This window comes from Agelaius phoeniceus, chromosome 5, assembly GCF_051311805.1.
Source record: "Agelaius phoeniceus isolate bAgePho1 chromosome 5, bAgePho1.hap1, whole genome shotgun sequence".
Classification (NCBI taxonomy): domain Eukaryota; kingdom Metazoa; phylum Chordata; class Aves; order Passeriformes; family Icteridae; genus Agelaius; species Agelaius phoeniceus.
Window position 1 is genome coordinate 13,080,980 of NC_135269.1, and position 18,659 is coordinate 13,099,638.

Here is an 18,659-nt window from a genome sequence, read left to right on the forward strand (position 1 = left end):
AAATATTGAGCAGCATCAGCCCCAAGTTGCCATGACATGAATAACACACCAATGTCCCTATATCGTTAATAGCAACACTCAAGAGTTTGCTGAGTTTTTTTCAGAATATTTGAAATGGAAATAGAACTCATTGTACTCTTTTTAAGGTCATTTCCTTCAACTGCTTGCGTGATGATGAAGAATCAACTCAAACATACAAGGCAAACAAAGAATAGTAGAGAGAACCTAACTTTGGCCAGATGAAACTACAGATATGAATATTAATGCAGATTTCTGCAGGGTGGCTGTAAATAGGAGTGGGCAAGGCATGATCCAGTGTGGACACAAAATACAGTGCAGCTCTGAAAAGTGCTGGGTGAATGAAGGGTTTGGTAAACCTCAGCCATTCACCTAACCATAACCAGATAACAAGTGTGCACTGGATAACCAGACAATGACTGTGTAGGGGCAACAGGGGGTATTAGAAGGCTGCATTCTCATCACACTACCATTCCTATTCCAGAAATAATAGATGCAATAACCTCCAGCAGTGTCAAACCACCTGGGCATATCAACAAGACTCTTTATACAGCAAAAGTGTAGCAGGTGATACCCTTCACTATAAGATCACTTGCCTAGCCTTCCATCATGACATCTACCAGGTCTTCTGTGGGCCTGGCATGTGCCCATTTTTGAGTCTCATCTAATCCCAAAACCCCAAGAAAACCACTGATTTCCAAGGCTGCAGGGCATGGAGCTTCACCAGGGTGTACCTGGCTGAACAGATCCTTCTTCAGAGTCATCAATCCCCTGTCTAAACTGTAATGCTTTAAGATTTACTTGGCTTTTATCATTTTGTCAGTCAGAGCATTAGAGGGTTAGGGGTTTGTCTACTCCTTTTGTTTATTAAAAAAAGAAAAGAAAGAAAAAAAAAAAAAAAGCTGACGGATTTCACTTCTTTAGTTATCTATTTCCTAGCTACCTGTACCAAGAACAAAGACACAAACCTTAAGAGGCTTTGGGTATTTCTTCTTTTGAAGTTTGGGATTTTCTAGCAGTGCTCTTTCCCTTTCTGTGCCAATTAAAATGGGGCTGTTTTGTAACTGATAAAGGTGCCTCTAACGCGTGTCCACAACAAGGAGCATTGTCTGCAGTTACAGTTGTTCAATAGATGCCCAGTCCCAGACAGATGGTGCTTTATCTTCACCCTCTTGTCAAGACAGCATAATGCATTGTCCTGTCAGGGATTAATGGAAGTGCCACTCACATTAGATGCTAATTCTGGTACAAGTCTGTTCGAACACTACAGATGCTACAGCTACTGTTTCCCACTGTGCTTGTAGCAGTCTGTCCACACTGGAGCAGAAGCAGGACATTCAGAAACCAAGGTGAGGAGGACAATGCAAAAATCCATGCAGAATACAACCTTGTGGTCAATGGGAAAGAGTCATTCAAAAAGCAAGAAGAGGATGATAAAAAAAACTCCACAGAGAAACAGTAGAAGAAAAAGTGACAACTGAATATTAAAGCAGACAAAACAAAGATCAGGAACCAAGAGGAAGGTTAAAACAAAAGATCCAACACAACAGAGAAAGAGCCTTTTCTCATTAATGATCAAAATATCCCATCATCAGAAAACCAGCACTAGAATGGTGTCCATAATAGGGAAGAGCAGATGTACAGGGCAGAATGTAGGTACAGTGAAGGAAGGTACATTATTCCACTGTTGGATCTTCCTTCACTATGTAGCCCAAAGCATTACTGCCTTATAAAGAAAAGTAAATGTATAACATATTGAATAGGTACACAGTTGATTGAATAGGTACACAGTTGAGTACTTATTATTAATGAATATATGAGTCTCAAAACTGATTTTAAGATACATACTCCAAGAACAATATGCCAGGAGACATCTGCATAAACACTATAAAAGACAGGCAATTCAGAGATCAGTTTTCAGCTCCCTCATGGACCCTCTTTTTGTTTAGTTAAGAGATTTGAGATCTAAGGCTAATTTGAGATGCCTCCACACATGCAGTCTCAGTGGACTGAGAACCTTCTAGACTCTAAAAGACCTGCAGCACTTTTATCACATTTTCCTTTTAGTAGTGTGCCCATTTACCATGTTCTGTAGCTGGCATAGTGGGATAGAGAAAATCCAAGTATTGGACCCTGCTTTCTGAAAAGTCACTGGAGAATGGGAAATCTTTTGTGCTTGAGAGAAGCTCCTACATATTTATAGGGATGACAAACCTAGTTAGAAACTCCATGGTCACAAAACTTCTAATAACTGGCACTGTCACGTCACTAATTGGTCAAGGCCTTTCACTCTGCATTTCAGAAGAGGTTGCTTGTGAGAGAAAGGGAAGAAAGGCAAGGAAGAAGAGGCTATTCAGAGATGTTGATCAAACCTGAAAAGCCAAACCATGGCAGCAGATGGTAGATGGCAAACAGGAAGGTTTTGTCAAAAACTCAAATAGTATAAAAATAGTGGAAAGAAGAAAAGCATCCTGACAGCATGAAATACTAACCTTTAAAGACACACAAGGAAATGCATATACACCGTCTGTTGCTCCATTAATAGATAAAGATGAAGCAATAGAGTAAATGCAAGGGAAATGAAATAGCAAGAGCAGCCCATCACTAACAAGTTTATGCACTGAGATGCAGCTTGAATCCAGGTCCTGAAAGAGTATATTAGACCATAATGATTTCAAATCTCTTCTGAGAGTTGGAGACATGAGGTATACTGTTAACTTCTCACAGTCCTGTACTGAATATTAGAAACTGTGGTCATGGTAAAAAGCAGATGAACTATTAAACAGGAAAACTCCATCTGGTTCACAAAATCAATGAGCTGTAAATCATAAAAATCTAATAGGGCACACCAGGAAATTAAACCTGTATACTTCTGCCAGTCTCATACTTTTATTTGTCACGGGATCTGCTGCTACCAGACACTAGGAATGGACTAGATAAGCCAGATATATCTGTGGTCTTGCATGTTTGTTCACTTTTATGGCTTTCTTTACAACTTTTGTTACGGAGGAAGGACTTGCCAAGGAGATGGAAGAGAGTTTATTAATGACTATATGTTTGACATCCATTACAGTGGACCTAAAACCTTGGCTGGAGCCAAGGACAATGTAGGTTGATACCTAACTAGTCACTCCACACTCCAAGTGAGCATAGTTCAGTGACATCCCTCCAGGCTCAGAACCTCCTTACACTTCCAGATGGGAATAGTAAGGACTGTTGCAAGTGGATCTTTCTTGAGTAATGCTTATGGTATTGGCCAGAAAATATTCTGATTGTGTGACTGCATACAAATTGGATGTCAGAAGAAAATAGATATTTCTTTTTTCGACCAGAAGAGTACTCCCAGTTCAGAGCCACACGATGAACTTTCTCCTCTCACTCAGTCTCCCTTTTTTTGTTCCTCATTCCTTATGCAACTCTGGCAATGCAATTACCATCCCTTCACAGCACGTCTCTGGATTTCAGTACCAATGTAGCCATATATTGATATACTGCAGATGGACTTAAGCTTGTCACATTATTAAGCAGCTGATCATCACAAACTCTCTCTTTAGGCCATAGGGAAAGATCAGATCCTTCAAGTTTCCCTCACAGCAAGCACATTGCCATAACCTGCAATGCCTGCTACTCAAGCTGTGAGATTTTTCCATGTAGAAGAGCCTAGCTGCCCTAAATTCCATACTGTCCTACTAAACTGACTTTACTGGTAACCCAAGATAATGTGTGTTTAAGCCTTTAAAACACAATGCATTGTCCTCTCAATGACAAAGATGCTGTCCTATGAGAGTCATAAAAGATGTGCTTATCTTTACAAAAACTTGTATCGTCCTTTCAGCCACACATTTTCCACAGGTGAAGTTCTATACAGATGGATGAATAAACTGTAAACTCTAGCAATATTTCCATTTGATTAAGCAAGATTCATTTTACAAATAACAACTTCTGTCAGTCCCAATTAAACTAACCAAATGATCAAGCACTTAATGTCTAGGGGTGAACAAAGTTTCATCAACATCAAAGTTTCATTTTTATAAAAAGCCATCTTTCTCTACCACAACTGTGTTAAAACAGAGCTTACTCACTAGTCTTTGGTCTCATTTTTAATATGCTGTTACTGTCTATAAAACAGATCTTACCTTGATCTTCTGAAGAAACCGGTGACCTGAAATAAAACAACAAAAGCCAGTCAATCTTGGATAAAAGGAAGGTCACAAATAAAGTTCAGTCTGGGGAATGGGATATGGAGTAATTTGAAATTTTTATTGTTTATTCCTTAGAAGAGAGGACTGAAAGGCATCTGACCAAAAAAAACAAAAAAAAAAGAAATAGAACTGAACAGGTCATCTAGCAGCAGATTCTGCAGGCCAGAGTGACCATATGGAGCCATCTCTGTGAGGGCTGCTGCAAAGACTGTCTGTAGATACTTGGCAGAAACTCATCTGCTACTGCCACTGCCAGGAGAAAACCTCACAACTAGGGTTAGTCAAGGAAATTACATCTTGGTAGGAACTCACAGTCATTACAGTGGCCATTTTTTGCCATAAATCAGTGTAGTGGTTAGCATAAAACAGGAAGTTTTGCTATGTAGTGGTTAGCATAAAACAGGAGTCATAATTAATAACAACTCATGCCATCTTCACAAAAGTAACATAACAGATTAAAAAAAAATATGTCTGGACAGATGTAAGTACAGAAAAAAAGCAACATACCAGCTGCAACACAAGAGTTATGGAATACTCTAACCAGTGGATTAGGACTCTGATAATACCCCAAGAGAGTGAAGGGTTATGAAACAAAAGTGACCTCTCAGTGTCCCTGCTGACAAAGAGAAGAACCCCAAAGAATTCTGGGAATTTGTGTCTCAGTTCCTATCACTAAGGATCACACTCCTGATGGTTTTGGTCACCACCCAGAACAAAAGGACATAGAAGTAGTGGCCCCTCCATTTTTCCCTTTGCTGCAATGGCATGGCTTACCAAAACTGAGGTTAACCATGGGGCTGAATCAGGGATGTACTTTCATTGCTCAGACCAGACTGACAGCACAGAGTCCAGAGGGCTGGACCACTTCTCAGCACTTCCCCAGCACAGATTTCAGTTCCATACACAACCTTCCCACCCAATGAGTTTGTTCCTGCAGCGAGTGGGACAACCCATGCTTCCTTTCCAAGATATTTAATTTCACAACAATGTACAAAAAATAACAAATTAGAAAAGATTTTAAAATGTTAGTGTTGCCAGCAAAGAGATCAAAGCCAACATAAGAGAAGCAGCCACAGAGGGGTGAAGGGAAAGGAAAGAACAAAGGGGAAAAGAGCACATGTATATTTAACTGAGTCAGCAGGGGCTGAGGGCTGGAGGGGGGAAAGGAAGTGAAGCAACCCTGGGTTAGAGGAATAAAGGAGCTAAGGAAGAAGCCATGATCTCATTTCATAACAAGGGTTTGAAAATGAAGGCTGAGGGATTATAGAACATCAGAAGCAGATATGCAAATATGTAGATGCAAACAGGAAAAATGGAAAGAAAAGAAGGAAGCTTTCCTGCCAAAGTATGTAATTTTTTTTTGCTGTAAAATAGAGAGAGATTTGCAAATAAAGAGAGGAAAGAGTTAGAGCACAGCTGGAGCAATGGTCACTGTGAAAGGAAAAAAATTTGATTGCCTAATTAGGATTCTGGCTGCACAAGAAGCCAATGTGTCTGTATGGATCAGAATTAATTAATCCTCTACTCCCATTAAAGGCTCTGATTGCTGCTGAACATCCTAAGCATGTATCCTGCTCTGTTGCCAGCCAGGCCAGCTCTGCCCTCACCCTTCAGCCATGTGTGTGAAATACAGCAGAAATGCAGGTAACCCAAAGGATTTAGCAGGCTCCACTAGAACTGTCCTGCTTTGACCAGTTAGTTACAGACTTTTGTCTTTAACTCCTAGCAGAACCCGTTCTGAAGATCAAAAGCCACTGCATTTTCTACAAGGTTAAACACATCAGAATGGGTCATATCAAGAGGTGAAAGTTTTTAGATACTTGAAGATGTTTTTACATGCAAGAGTCATGCAAGGTTCCTTGGCTCACATATTTTGACCCTCCACCCATTGCTAATGCAGTATTTCACTGCATCAGCAAAATAGATTCCTTTGTTTTGTTTCTTAATTGCCCAGTTTCATCACCTTTCAGTTCTTTTTTGAAGCAAACAAATAAACAATACAGATTATACTATAATTTGGCTCTTCCTTATGCTTGGTTAAACAGATGTCATTAGCTCCTTAAAGCATCAACAACAGAAGAGATGTTATTACAATATCAATGCCTTCTCAATTAAAGCATTGATCGAAGGGGAGGATGAAAAATATGTTTATTCATATTTTGTGTGCCTAAAATTATTATATATTTTTCAAAATATTACTGCCTTTTTGCTTTTTTTGCATGTCTCAAATACAATGTTTGTAAGAAATTTAACATTAGCACTCATGCTACTAGCAATGCTTTTATTTGAAAAGATCCATCAAGTAACTGGGTAGCCTGGCATCCTGAGAAAATAAGGTTTATATAACCTTATTTATATCAGTATCTTGATGTGTACATATGCACCTCTCTGTCTCACTCTGATAAACTCTGGGCTTGTTGGCTCATTTCGTCCCTTGTTAATTGAGAGGGAGTCAATTCCCGTTTTCACACACCAGGAAACAAAATAACATAAGCTCAACTTTTCTGATGTAGCAGCAAAGCCACAGAGGAAGGTTTTGAATATCCCAGCCACAGAAAAAGCCTCAATGAGAGCTTCCACCACTGGAGATACCAAAGGCTCAACCACAATAAACTGGGCTTCCTTTGTTCCACCACTGACATGAAGAATTTTGGCAAAGAGCAGAGAGGACTTTCAGCATCCTCCTACAATTCCAGGCCATACAATTTAGCAAGGGGGAGGGAGGCTTTCCTAACTGCTCAAGTTCTCTTCTAACTGCACCAAGGGGAGTCTTGTTTGTAGCTGTGATGGGAGGAAGTGAGGCTGCACAAACCTCCACACTAAAAGGAATTGGGCATTTTGTGCACTGACTCCTCCAGCCCATGCTTATGGCAGGCTCTAAGGGAGGAAAGAGAGACAGCCTAATGACCTGCTCTAAACCACATCCACCCACTCCTCAGCCACAGGGGCTTTCCTGAGAGGACAAAAAAATCCAGTAGATGCTCATATTTCCGGTCACACATCTTTCTCTCAGGTCTGTAAGAGGTGTGAGAGACAGACTGTGGCAGCACTGGTCACCAGACAGGTGTTCCAAGAAGGGAGGATTCTCATCTGCTAACACCCACACAGGAACCATCTGTCCAGTGCATGTCAGCTCCCCTCCCAGTTTGATCCTGGCTATGTGTTTCACTGTCATAAAGAAGCAAGTTATCATCTTCACAGCCTCCATGCCTTAAGAAAAAAAAAATTAGAGACAGGTCAGAGACATTTCAGGAAAACTAATATACTGTCAAGATCTGTGGTCTCACCTGGGTCAAAACACTTTGCCAAATGACATCTTGAAGAGATTTTCATTTGGTTAAACAAAACAGAAAAAAAATCTTCAGGAAAAGGTTCAGGAACTGCAGTATCCTGTTCTTGACCATTTCAGAATGGAATAACTTCTTTCTTTATATGTGTATATATACACATCAACTGGGTTTTTCTTTTGGTTTTATCTTGGTGTAAAATTAACTTGTAGAAAGCAAGGGTCACCATCACCCCAAGAGAGTAAAGGCAGACCAGACTATCTGTGACTGGCTACAGAGTCATGAGATTCAATTATCTCTTCTACCAACAGTGATATTTATTTTCCCATGCATAAATGAAACTGGAGAGCCTGATTTCACATATTTTCACCTAAGGCTTTAATCTTTCTCCCTGCTCTGGTTTTACAAACAGCTGCTGTTGTAGCAGATAGTTTGAGTAAAGACATTTTGGTGATAGGAAAGAGGATCAGAAGGGAGGAGGAGGAAAAGCATGTTGTCAAGAAAGGTCTAATCTCCTCTGTTTGCTTTCCCTGCTGTTCACAGCCCTCCTTTCTTACAGGTCCTCCAGCAGTCTCCTCATGTTGCAGAGTGGCAAACTCAGCCAGAGGGATAAAAGAACTTGCAAGCCTCAGCCTGCAAGGGGAGGCTGTGCAAGGTCTGTTCCACCACCCCTTATGCAAGCAAAACAACACCCTTTGGGCTTAACACAAAATCCTCAAGCATCTTCCAGAAATGAAGGTACACATCTTTAGAAATGCATAAAAAGCCATAAAAGGGGTGTAAAAAAAGCCTGATCATACACACACTAGATGCATCCAGCAAATTGGAATACTTACAATATTGAAGGCATGAGACCTGCCCACCTGAAACCACAACAGGCCTCCAAGTTCACTGTCTGATCCAAAGCTCACTGGAATTTTCTCACTCACTCTTGCAGGTTTGGATGAATTGCTGCAGAAATCTAATCCTCAGCATAGGCAAGGCAACCTTCAGTATCATACAAGCCTCTCTCAAAGAGCCACACAGTCAGAGCTGTTTCCAAGGGCACATTCCAGTGTGCAAGCACTAGGTTTGTTCAGACTAGATGAGTGGAAGAAGGAATACTCATTTCTAAGGAGGGAAGTGCAGGGAATGTCACAATTTTGAGCCTAGTCAACTGAGACTTAGGAACCTAGAGATATACAGCCAGACTCCAGGAGATGAATTCTAACCAAATTTCAGCAAAAGAGTACATTATTCATGAAGACAAAAGCCTCTGGAGAAACAAAAGTTGGAGCTGATGTAAAGCAGCTATTTTAATCAATAAACCTGTAGCAGAAACCATCTGCACTAGACCTATTTGAAACCAGCCATTTAATATTTAAAGGCCAAATAACAATCTCTATGCAGCAATTCTACTGGGGTTTATGACCATTCCACTTCTTTGCTGCTTAAGGAATGTAGTTCTGCAAACTTTTTAATTCAGTCTGACAACAGCTGCCTGTGATGAGGGGAGAGCAAGAGCTGTCAAATTAAACCCATTCCTTCTCATTTTGCAAGTGCATCTCTTCAGAATCAAAAGTGGCATCCCCGTTGGGATTTATTCATATATCCTCTGATTGCAAATGAAGAAAATTTTTAGCACATCAAGTGTTTTTAAAATATAGGTGAGGAAACCCTCTCATTCAGCAATTTGTATCAATACCCCTGTAACTGTGAGTCCCCTGCAGTCCCAGCTGCAAACAGTACATCATTTTACTGGTAGAAAGGCAGAACTGCTTTCTTTCCTGGAGCAGATAATGCTCAGTCTGGGCATAGCACTTGATGAAAAAATAAAAGCCTAAGAATTTCTGAGAGTTTCCCCACACTTTCACTTGACCCCATACATTCCCAGCTCAGAGTGGCCATCAGAGGCTGGAGAAGCACAGCAAGTTAGCAAGTTCAGCAAAGGCAAATGCAAAGTCCTGCACTTCAGGAGGAGTAAACCCATGCAACAAGACAGGCTGGGGTCTAACACTAGAGATGAAGCTTTTCAGAAAGGATGCCTGATGTTAGCAAAGTACAAGTTGAACATCTGTCAGCAGAATTCCCTGTGATGGAAAGGGCCAAATACTGAGCTGTATTTGCTAGACCTGAGCCATAAAGTAGATGGAAGTGATTTTTGACCCTGTACTTCATGCTTGTGAGACTTGAGAACAAGACAGACATTGACAAATTGGGCTGAGTTCCAGAAAGGGCTGCAGAGATGCTGTGGGCAGAGGAGGACAGGCTATGGAAGCTGGGTTTGTTCAGTAAGAAGAGAAGGTTTGGGCAAAATCTAATTGCTGCCTTCAACTACTTAACAGGAAAGGAAAGAGACGACAGAGTCTGCACGAAGAAAGAACAGTCACAAGCTGGCACATGGGAAATTCAGATTGGATGTTAAGGAAAAAAATTTCTAACATGTGGATGATCAAAGAGAAGAACAGGCTGTGTAAAGAGACTGTTGAATCTCCAGTTTTGCAGATATTCAAAACTCATCTAGAAAAGGCTCTGAACTTCATCTAGCTGGATCTATCCTGAATATTTGTATTAGAGGTCCTTCAGAGTTGTTCCCAACCTAAGTTTTTCTGCAATTCTTTAAGTCTCTCTACAAAGCGTTCTGGTTTTACTACCCCATTTTTCCTGTCATCCTTTCCTCTCAAATATCACGCATAGACAATGGCCATACTGCCTCACACACATGGGAAAATGCTGACCAGCAAAGCCCCCTGAATCTGAGAAATTCCATTCAAGTTATTTATCAGTTTGCAGAAATCTGTTTGGACATGTCCTGTAACCTGCAACAACCATCAAGAGACAAACACTAGAGATCTTATCCTTTCTTAATTCTGTTAAAGGACAAGATCAGTATTCCTTCTACCCTCTCTCTAACTTCTGATGCCTCAGTTATAGCTTCTACATTTCTCAGATTCTGTACTGCTTTAGAGTGTACTTCTGAGCTTCATATTAAGAGTTGGTGAGCTCTCTTCACAGAGTAGGGAGACAAAACAATTCCTTTCCAAGCTTGGGACCAAGGACAAATGGTCCAAATGTCAGGCCCAAGAGCATAAACAATGTGGATTGAAGAGAGAAAAACAAGAAGGATGGGACTTAATAACCTAAAGATGTAATTGGACAATTAACTCCAATATGCAAATGCACCAGAGTTTAAAAAAATGTGAGACCCCATGACCGGTTGTTCATTTTTGTGATCATTTTAGGTTCATATTTGGTGCAGCCCTGGTTGAGCTCTTGTGCTGCCCAAGATGTACCTATTGAGGCCTCCCAATAAACACCTACTTTATTTTTTAGCTCCATCTAGTCTTTGTTCTAGGTCAGCCTTCACAAGGCATCACTTCCTTCAGCAGCCTCCATCTCCACCTGCACAGCAATCACAGCCTCAGGCTGTTCACGTGCAGTCCAACATACAGGAGAGAAATTGGTGCTTCTTGGGAAACCAGGGCAGCTCAGATGTGTTCCAGGCTGGGTCTCAGGCATGTCAGTGTGCCCTGTATTGTCACATGTCTTTTTGCACTACTGCTTAACTTTTTGTCTCCTACCTTTCCTCTGTCCACTGTGGAATGTTTTAATGAAGACATGTAAGACCACAATGCAGCTATACCTGAAGCTGTGCTGACACCCAGAGGAGTCGACTAGGAATTGCTGCTTAAAAGGGAATAGAAGATTTTATTGCAAAATCAGTTATAATCCCAAACATGCCTATCATTAATTTTTAAAAAAGAGAAAAAGGATAGAGAAGTGTTCTATAAAATTCATCTTGGATACGATAGTTCTACCTCAAAACATGACCTGAGCAAGGTGGCTTGGTATTCACTTGAAAAAGAAAATCTTTCCAAATGAGCAGCAAGATCATTGTAGGATAATCACAGTTTGTTTGGATTCGGTTTTTTGGTTTGGTTTTTTATAAATGCTTGGCCTTTCTTTCTCTTATGATCACATGGCCCTAAAATATCTCAGTGGAATGCAAGAGAATTATTTTGAAGAGGGTCTTATCCCAGCTTGTTTGAAATGCCCTTCTTCCATTTCCAGACTTTAATTAAATCTTCAAAATCCTCACTGACCTATAGAAAGTTAGATCTAAGGACATTATGCTTTAGTGAAACAACAACCTGGGTGCCAAGGGACTGGATGTTGTTTGACACAGGCCACTGTTAAGAAGACCTGGAACAGGAGCTAAGTGTCTACATTTATGCATTTCCTCAGCATTCTACATGAGAATAAAAGCATATCTATTAGGTAGCAAAACATCTGCCTTTTCCTCAACAACAAATAAGTGCACTTTTACTTCTTCCAAGAAAAGATTAAAGCAGAGGTCATTTTGTTAGGATTTCAGCTTTATTTAACCCAGAGAAAGAAATTATTTTGCCAAGCACAATGCCACGACAACCCCATTTTGAGCACCTCAGGTATAATAACCTGGTTCATAAGACACAGCTTCTCTTGGCCCTCAGGCTAGATGGAGGTGAAGCACATCAGCTGCTTGGTGTCTTAAGATACTACCCATATAATTTTATGCCACTTTGGGCTTCTAAACAATCCAGAAGCTACCCTAAATGGTGTGTTTGTAGAACAATGCAAACCAGACACTTTTGAGAAACAGCATTTTGTTCCAGAAACACATGAATCTCTCAGAAACAGATTTTTGCAATTATGTTAAAAAATAAGTCACCTGATTTTCACAAGTGCTAAGCACTAAGAAACCCTCACTTTCCTGCCACCTTTTACAAAATAATCTAAAAATTAAAAAATCACCTTAGTTAATATGCATAACACAGAGATCCTAGGCAGAGCAGAACTGCTGAGCTGTTTCCACTCCTGCTATAGACTAATTGATGGAGAAAAAAATTCTGTTGGGAGTTTCAGATATGGCTTTTGTGCTGCACTTTTAGATGTCTGGCACAGAAATAGGAATCTAGGAGTCAGGGTTACACTGGCTCTAAGCCACCTCTGGCTCTCTGATTTCAGCTCTTGGCATAATTTAGCCAGGTCCATCTGTCCCTGCTGGCCCATGGGCATCAGCACTGCCAGAACCTCAGCAAGGCTCTCTGTTATGGCCCTGCTCCCCTTGTATTTCCCTCCCTGGCACACACCCCTGTGCCAGCACTGCTAAACACTCTGCCTCAGCTACCAAGACAAAGCTGTGGGTTTTACTGGGCCCTTCCTCATGCAGAGGAGCAGCAGGGACAAACAATGTTTTGAAGCTTTCAGAAGTTTCTCTGCTCACCCAAGTCCTTTGGCAGGTGTTTTAAAGAGGCACTGTACCTCCTACACCCTGACATACAAGCCCAGAGCCAGGGGACTCAACCACTCACAGCAGCCATGGAAGGGAAAGGGCAGCTCCCTGCAGAGCAGCCATGCCAAGACACACAGCCTGGGAAAAAAATGAACTTCCCAAGCAGCTCCAGTGAAAAATCTCACTTTTTGTGCCATGAGTCAAGTGAGGGCTCATGTCAGAATATTGTCCCCAGCCTCACCAAACACTAATTTCTGCAGGTCTAAAATACTCCATTGCAAACCTCAAAAGACGACCTATTTTCACACAATTCTCCTTTGTCTTTACCTTTCTGCTGCATGGTATTTTTAACATTTCCCAGTTTTCAGCCACAGCAGAAATACAAACATGAAGATATCTGAAGAATTATTGAAAGGTTTGGCTTTTTTAAATTTAACACAGTCAACTCAGGTGAAGTAGTACTTCTGTGTGATATCTTAGAGCAGCTATTTCACCAAACTACATTTCTATTCTCTTTGGAAGCCTGTTAAACCAGAACTTAGGGATATGAACAGGAATAGAAATAGAGTCTAAATGCATCTAATGAGATGTCCAGGTGTGAAAGCTTGAACAGAGTATGTAGCCCAATGTGTGTGTAACACATGTACAGGGCTGTTTCTTACCCAGGCTCTGAAGCTCACTGGTTTTGGCTTTAATAAGACAGCTTGGTACTGAGTGAGAATACATTAAGAACCAGCCTCCTCTCCAAGCAGATGGCAGCTCCTTATGGCAGGCACAGAGCACATGGACACAGGCTTGCTATTCCTGTACAATGCCCAGAAAACTAGGACTGGGAGGTTTGGGATTTGGGTTTTGTTGTTTTGGTTGTTTTTTTCTTACCTCAACTCCTACAAATGAGTAAGAAGTACACATAAACACAGACATATATGTCTAAAACTACAAGGTGCACAACTGTTCCAGCCTTGATTGGCTTTTAAGTCTGCTATGCTGGAGAATATTTGACCTCTATTTGTAACAGTGCTTAAAGTATACCCAGAAGAATATATCTTTCTGTCAATCATCCTTTATCACCTCAGTAAACCCATCCATCCCCTTTTCCAGCACCTTTAATGCCACTGGGGACTGTAGGTCTGTTGTTTCCAGTCCATAAAGCTGGAGAGAGAAGGATATTCACATTCTGCAGTGGCATTGTCAGATCCACTATTGCTGCCCTGCTCCTGCCAGGTACAGTTACCACAAGTCCAATACAGGGAAAGCAGTAGGCCCCAAAAATTAAATTATCAAATGTCATTTTCTTTTACCCAGACAAAAAGAAAACAAGATTATGAGAAGTCTTTCTCTTGATATATTGCTGCCTTCTTTGCTGTAAAGCTGTTTTACTTCTCAAAGATTCTGCTTTGCAAATCAAGGACTAAAGTAGGCAAGCAAGGATGCAACTGCAAACACAGTTGCTAAAAAAAAAAAGAGAGAAAATAGCCAAGACTGAAGCAGTAGAGTCTATCAGCCAGAGAGTGGAAAGCAGATTAATAACTGTTATGGTAAACCACTTCAAGAAAACCAAGGTACCAAGCTATCTCTACTCTGCCAATATGATTTTTTTATCCTTTAAATGCACTCCAAAATAAAAACTTACATTCCATGTGGAAAACTCGGCTTTGCCCCTTTGTCTGCTGGAAATATTCAGAAGGCATTTTTAAGCTAGGTGGTATTTGACTTTTTAACATTCAGGTAAGATGGCTCCTTTGTCAAGTATGTGTGCATTCTGTTGCTTGAAGTTGCCCCAAAGGAGAGGAGGGGAGCTGGACTGCTTGCATTTCCCTTTTGGAAAGTGGGATGCCAGTCAAGAAGCAAGATCTCTCTAAAGAAGCCAATTTGCAGTCTCATCATGTGTGGGAGTGTTTTGCATGTCACTGTCCGTCAAAATAATTTGCCAGCAGGGTGAATTTCCTCAGGTGTGCATCAGGTGTGAGATGCCACAAAAGTCATTAAGAGGTGGCAGCTTGGTGAGAAAAGAGGAAGCCAAAAATCCCACCCAGTCAACTCTGGGGAGCTAAATGCTGAGTGATAAGATGTATTGGTAATAAGTACTGAGGAGAAAAAGAACACTGTACAGGATCCAGTACAGGATGTGTTCTGCTTCTGCCATCTATCGAAGGGGTGTATGCACAAACCCACCTCACATGTGCCCACTGTTACTAAAACACCTCTGCCTCAACAGCAGAGGCTGCAGACTTCACTCTTGAAGAAAATACACACTCTCTGCATTGCATTCACATATGTAAATAAGGTTATAGACGTGCAAATCTAAACCAATTTCTGATTTCTTCTTTTCCCAATTATGGTTAACAAGAGCAGAAGCTAAGGTTGTGTCTTAAAGCTCACTATTACTGGGCTGGGGTTGTCAGGATGACATTAAGTACCAATTACTAATGACTGTTGCAGAAAATTTTAAGTAATACCCATGAATTTTCTACAGCCCAGCTCTCTATAGATAAGGCCAGACTTGACAGTAGTGACATAAAAATTGTACTAATCAAAACAGAAGAATAGATAATTCAGTAAGATTTTGCCTGTATGCAATCACTTAAAGGTAACACCAGAAGTTGCTGAAAGTTTGTTTTGAATAGTTTCCAGAACATCTGATTCTCACTGTTTGCAAAGGTCCCTCAGGCCCAGTGCATGCCATCACCACAAAGCCATGGCTCATCCCCTGACCTAGCAGGGCTTGTGTGTGGCACCACTTCCCTTTGTTCTGCTTTTGTGCCTTCAGACACCAGAACTAAATGCCAGGATCTTTCCATGTCCAGAATCCTCCCTGAGATGGTACCACTCCAGCTGAAGTAGCACAAAACCTCTTGAATCCTGAGTTGAGAGCATCTGTTCTCAAGTTTTACCCACTCAGAATAAACCAAGAGCATATCTCATGCAGGCCAGTCTTTGCAAAAGTATTTCAGTATGAACATTCCTCTCCATTCTCTCTCTTTTTAGCATTGTTTTCCTCTCCCAACTCTGCCTTTCTTCTACAGCTGAGTTAAGGTGTGTCTACTAATTAGACATGGCTAGGACTCCCTGAATAATTCTTGCATTTTTTCCCACTGAAAATCTCCCAAAACAATTAATATGGCTGAGAACTTGATGTATATAGAGAACTTGTATTCACAAGAGAAGCTTAAAATACATGACATTGTTTACCACACCTGTGCTCTAGACTAAAAAAATTAACAGGTGCCATCCTCGTCAAAGAATTCTTCATCAGTGGGGGTAAGGGAAGATTTATAGAGGAGCTGAAGAAAGGTTTGCTTAATAGTGGATAAATTGTAGCTTCTATCTGGGATGTGTATAAAATGTTAATTATTGTGACTGCAACATGCTGACAAATAGCAAAAGCTTTAAAAATACACAACTAGACCCCACACCAAAATGCATCACTTTTTTCACAGTCAGTCTCTCTTAGGGAACTTGTTTTCCTTCCAAGCAATTTCTTATTCATTTGCTGTATTCTTGTAATTTACTTTTCTTTGCTTTCTTCAAAGTTCTTTCCCTATTTAATCCGTGTTTACCTTCTTCTGAATAATTTTAAGTCCTCTTTACAACACTTACCATCTTCTTTGGGTCTACATCTTCCTTTCCAGTGCCAACCCCATCTTTTTTACATCACTTTCCTAGCAAGAGGCAGAGTTGCTTTAGGCAAATCTCTCATGCTCCACTTTTAGGTAGTGAGAGAGATGCTATTTGTAAAAGTATCCAAGACAACAGAAGAGAAAGAAAAGGGAGAGCTAAGCAAAAAACAGACACTGCACTCTGTTACATTTGACCTCCATTATAAGGACTACACAGGAGTGTACAGTAAAGGTAATGGTGATTTACACCTTCACTAAAATAAGATTTGTTTGAAAGCAATCAGTACTCATGGAGCCTCATCTGCAAAATGGAAAGCAATTCTTACAGGTACACAAATACCTGATTAAGACATACACACTTCACTCTTGCAGTGTAATTTTATAAATGCAGCTTGAACTAAATCTGAACCTGAAAATTAACTCAGATTTTGCTATCAAAAACACCAGAGTAGACAACTCTGCCTATTTAAGAGCTAATGCTGAGTTTTCCAATACAATATTTTTCAGGCAAACCTTTGGATTTTTCAAGTCCTTACCAACCTTTGAAATTTTAAAGATTCACTGTCACCAGGCAGTCCCTGCTTAGCATGCTTTGAATCATCTTTTTATATTTTCTAAACTTCCACTAAATTAGCATTCTTTCTCCTTTAACATGCAAATTTGTATCCCTGATGCTCTTCTCATCTTGTAATACATGAAGATTTCTCTTTAAAAAATACCCTAAACCACCTTGTAACATCTGCGTTGTCACACTGATTTCCTGGGCAATGATCAGATTCTTGTGGCTGTGTGAAACACTTGGCATTTAGCCTTTTTCTTCTTCCCTCTGAGAAACTAGGTTATTACAGCTTCATAAAGCAATGCCTGGATGGTATTACTAGCTAATTAATGTCTATTTAGTGGAAAGGGCTGCAGCCATCTTCCAGCACCTACAGGCATTTTTTTCTTCCTCTCCCTAACAAGACCAGATGGCATCCTGGCCAACCTTCGCCCACCCTTCACAAGCCATGCACTTGATCCAGAAAATGCAGCCAGCAGCTTGGGAAACACATTACCATCACAGCTGGACAGATGCTAGAAAAGAGCTGGTTACTGCCCTGAATGTTGGGAAAATTAATGACTTCAATTAAAAGATGTAGATTAAACTTCTACCAAGATATAGTCATCACCTTTTCATCTCCGTATGCTGTTGGGGGCTTGATTTTATCGAATTTTCCAGCTCTCATCATATAACAGGGTGACAACCAACCAAGAAGAGAAATATACGGCCAACAACAAGCACACAGCAGGCTGTAAGGTCTTCTGCATCTCACTGCATCATTTAATCATAGGATGAAGCCACTCATGTACAACGGAAAGGTCCAATTTCCTGTATCAGTGCAGTCAGACCAGAATATTTATCTTTTTTTTCAAGATTAAGCACCTCTAGTCCTAGTAAATTGTCTTTCCAATGTGTTTTTTTAATACAGTGTTCACATTAACTGATGTCCCTATTAAACTACAATCTGCCCCAGATCATGGTTACTGCATCAAGACACTGTTTCATGTCCTGTACAATCCACCACAGATCAAAGAGCTATCACATAAGGAACAAAATATGAAATACTATTAACCAACAGCTACCTGAAAATAACACGAATTCAGTTAATTGGAAAAAAAAAGCATATTTTTTATCTCAGAAAGACCCCTGCCTCAAAACCTTTATATTCACACTATGCTTTAACCAAACAAGCTGGTGATCAAAAGCAACAGCTAACATTAGAATTAGTTTTAGAACATGTATTCTGTTCTCTGCTTTCATTTATTGAAATAATATAAGGGATCATTCAACTTTGAATTTTTAGCTACATTCCTCACTTGTCAGAAATCATTATCTTAAAGAAGTTTTATATGTATGTATATACATATATATACACACATCTATATGTGTGTACATAGTGATGACAGATACACTCTAAGTATTCTGAAGATACATTATGACCAGCTGTGGTCATACCCTGTTGAGGAGAAAAAATGACCCCTGAGAAAGCACTCCCAGTGAGTCAACTATGACCCCTTCTCTCACACCAAGTCCCCTGTCATTTGCCTAGGCTATAGGATAATGCATTTTGAGCTGTACAATATTTCTGACTGGATAAAAACATTGGATGCTGATGACTCTTTGAAGATCCATGGGAGCTCTGTGTACAAGAGGAATTGAGTACTCTGTTCTCTGCCATATTCCTGTTTAGGAATCTTGCTGAAATCCTTTTTTCAAGTTTTAATTGAAAAATAATTT

General features: G+C 40.3%; 1 protein-coding gene across 4 annotated transcripts in view; it reads right to left on the minus strand.

The window, feature by feature from the left end:
- The window catches only part of DGKI (diacylglycerol kinase iota), a 200,623-nt gene that overhangs the window by 24,952 nt on the left and 157,012 nt on the right, over positions 1–18,659 (minus strand). For all 4 annotated transcript variants that reach the window (XM_054631243.2, XM_077178324.1, XM_077178325.1 and 1 more), the window contains one exon: positions 4,155–4,180. In XM_054631243.2, coding sequence (XP_054487218.2) covers positions 4,155–4,180 — 26 coding nt within the window. The remainder of the gene's footprint in view (positions 1–4,154; positions 4,181–18,659) is intronic.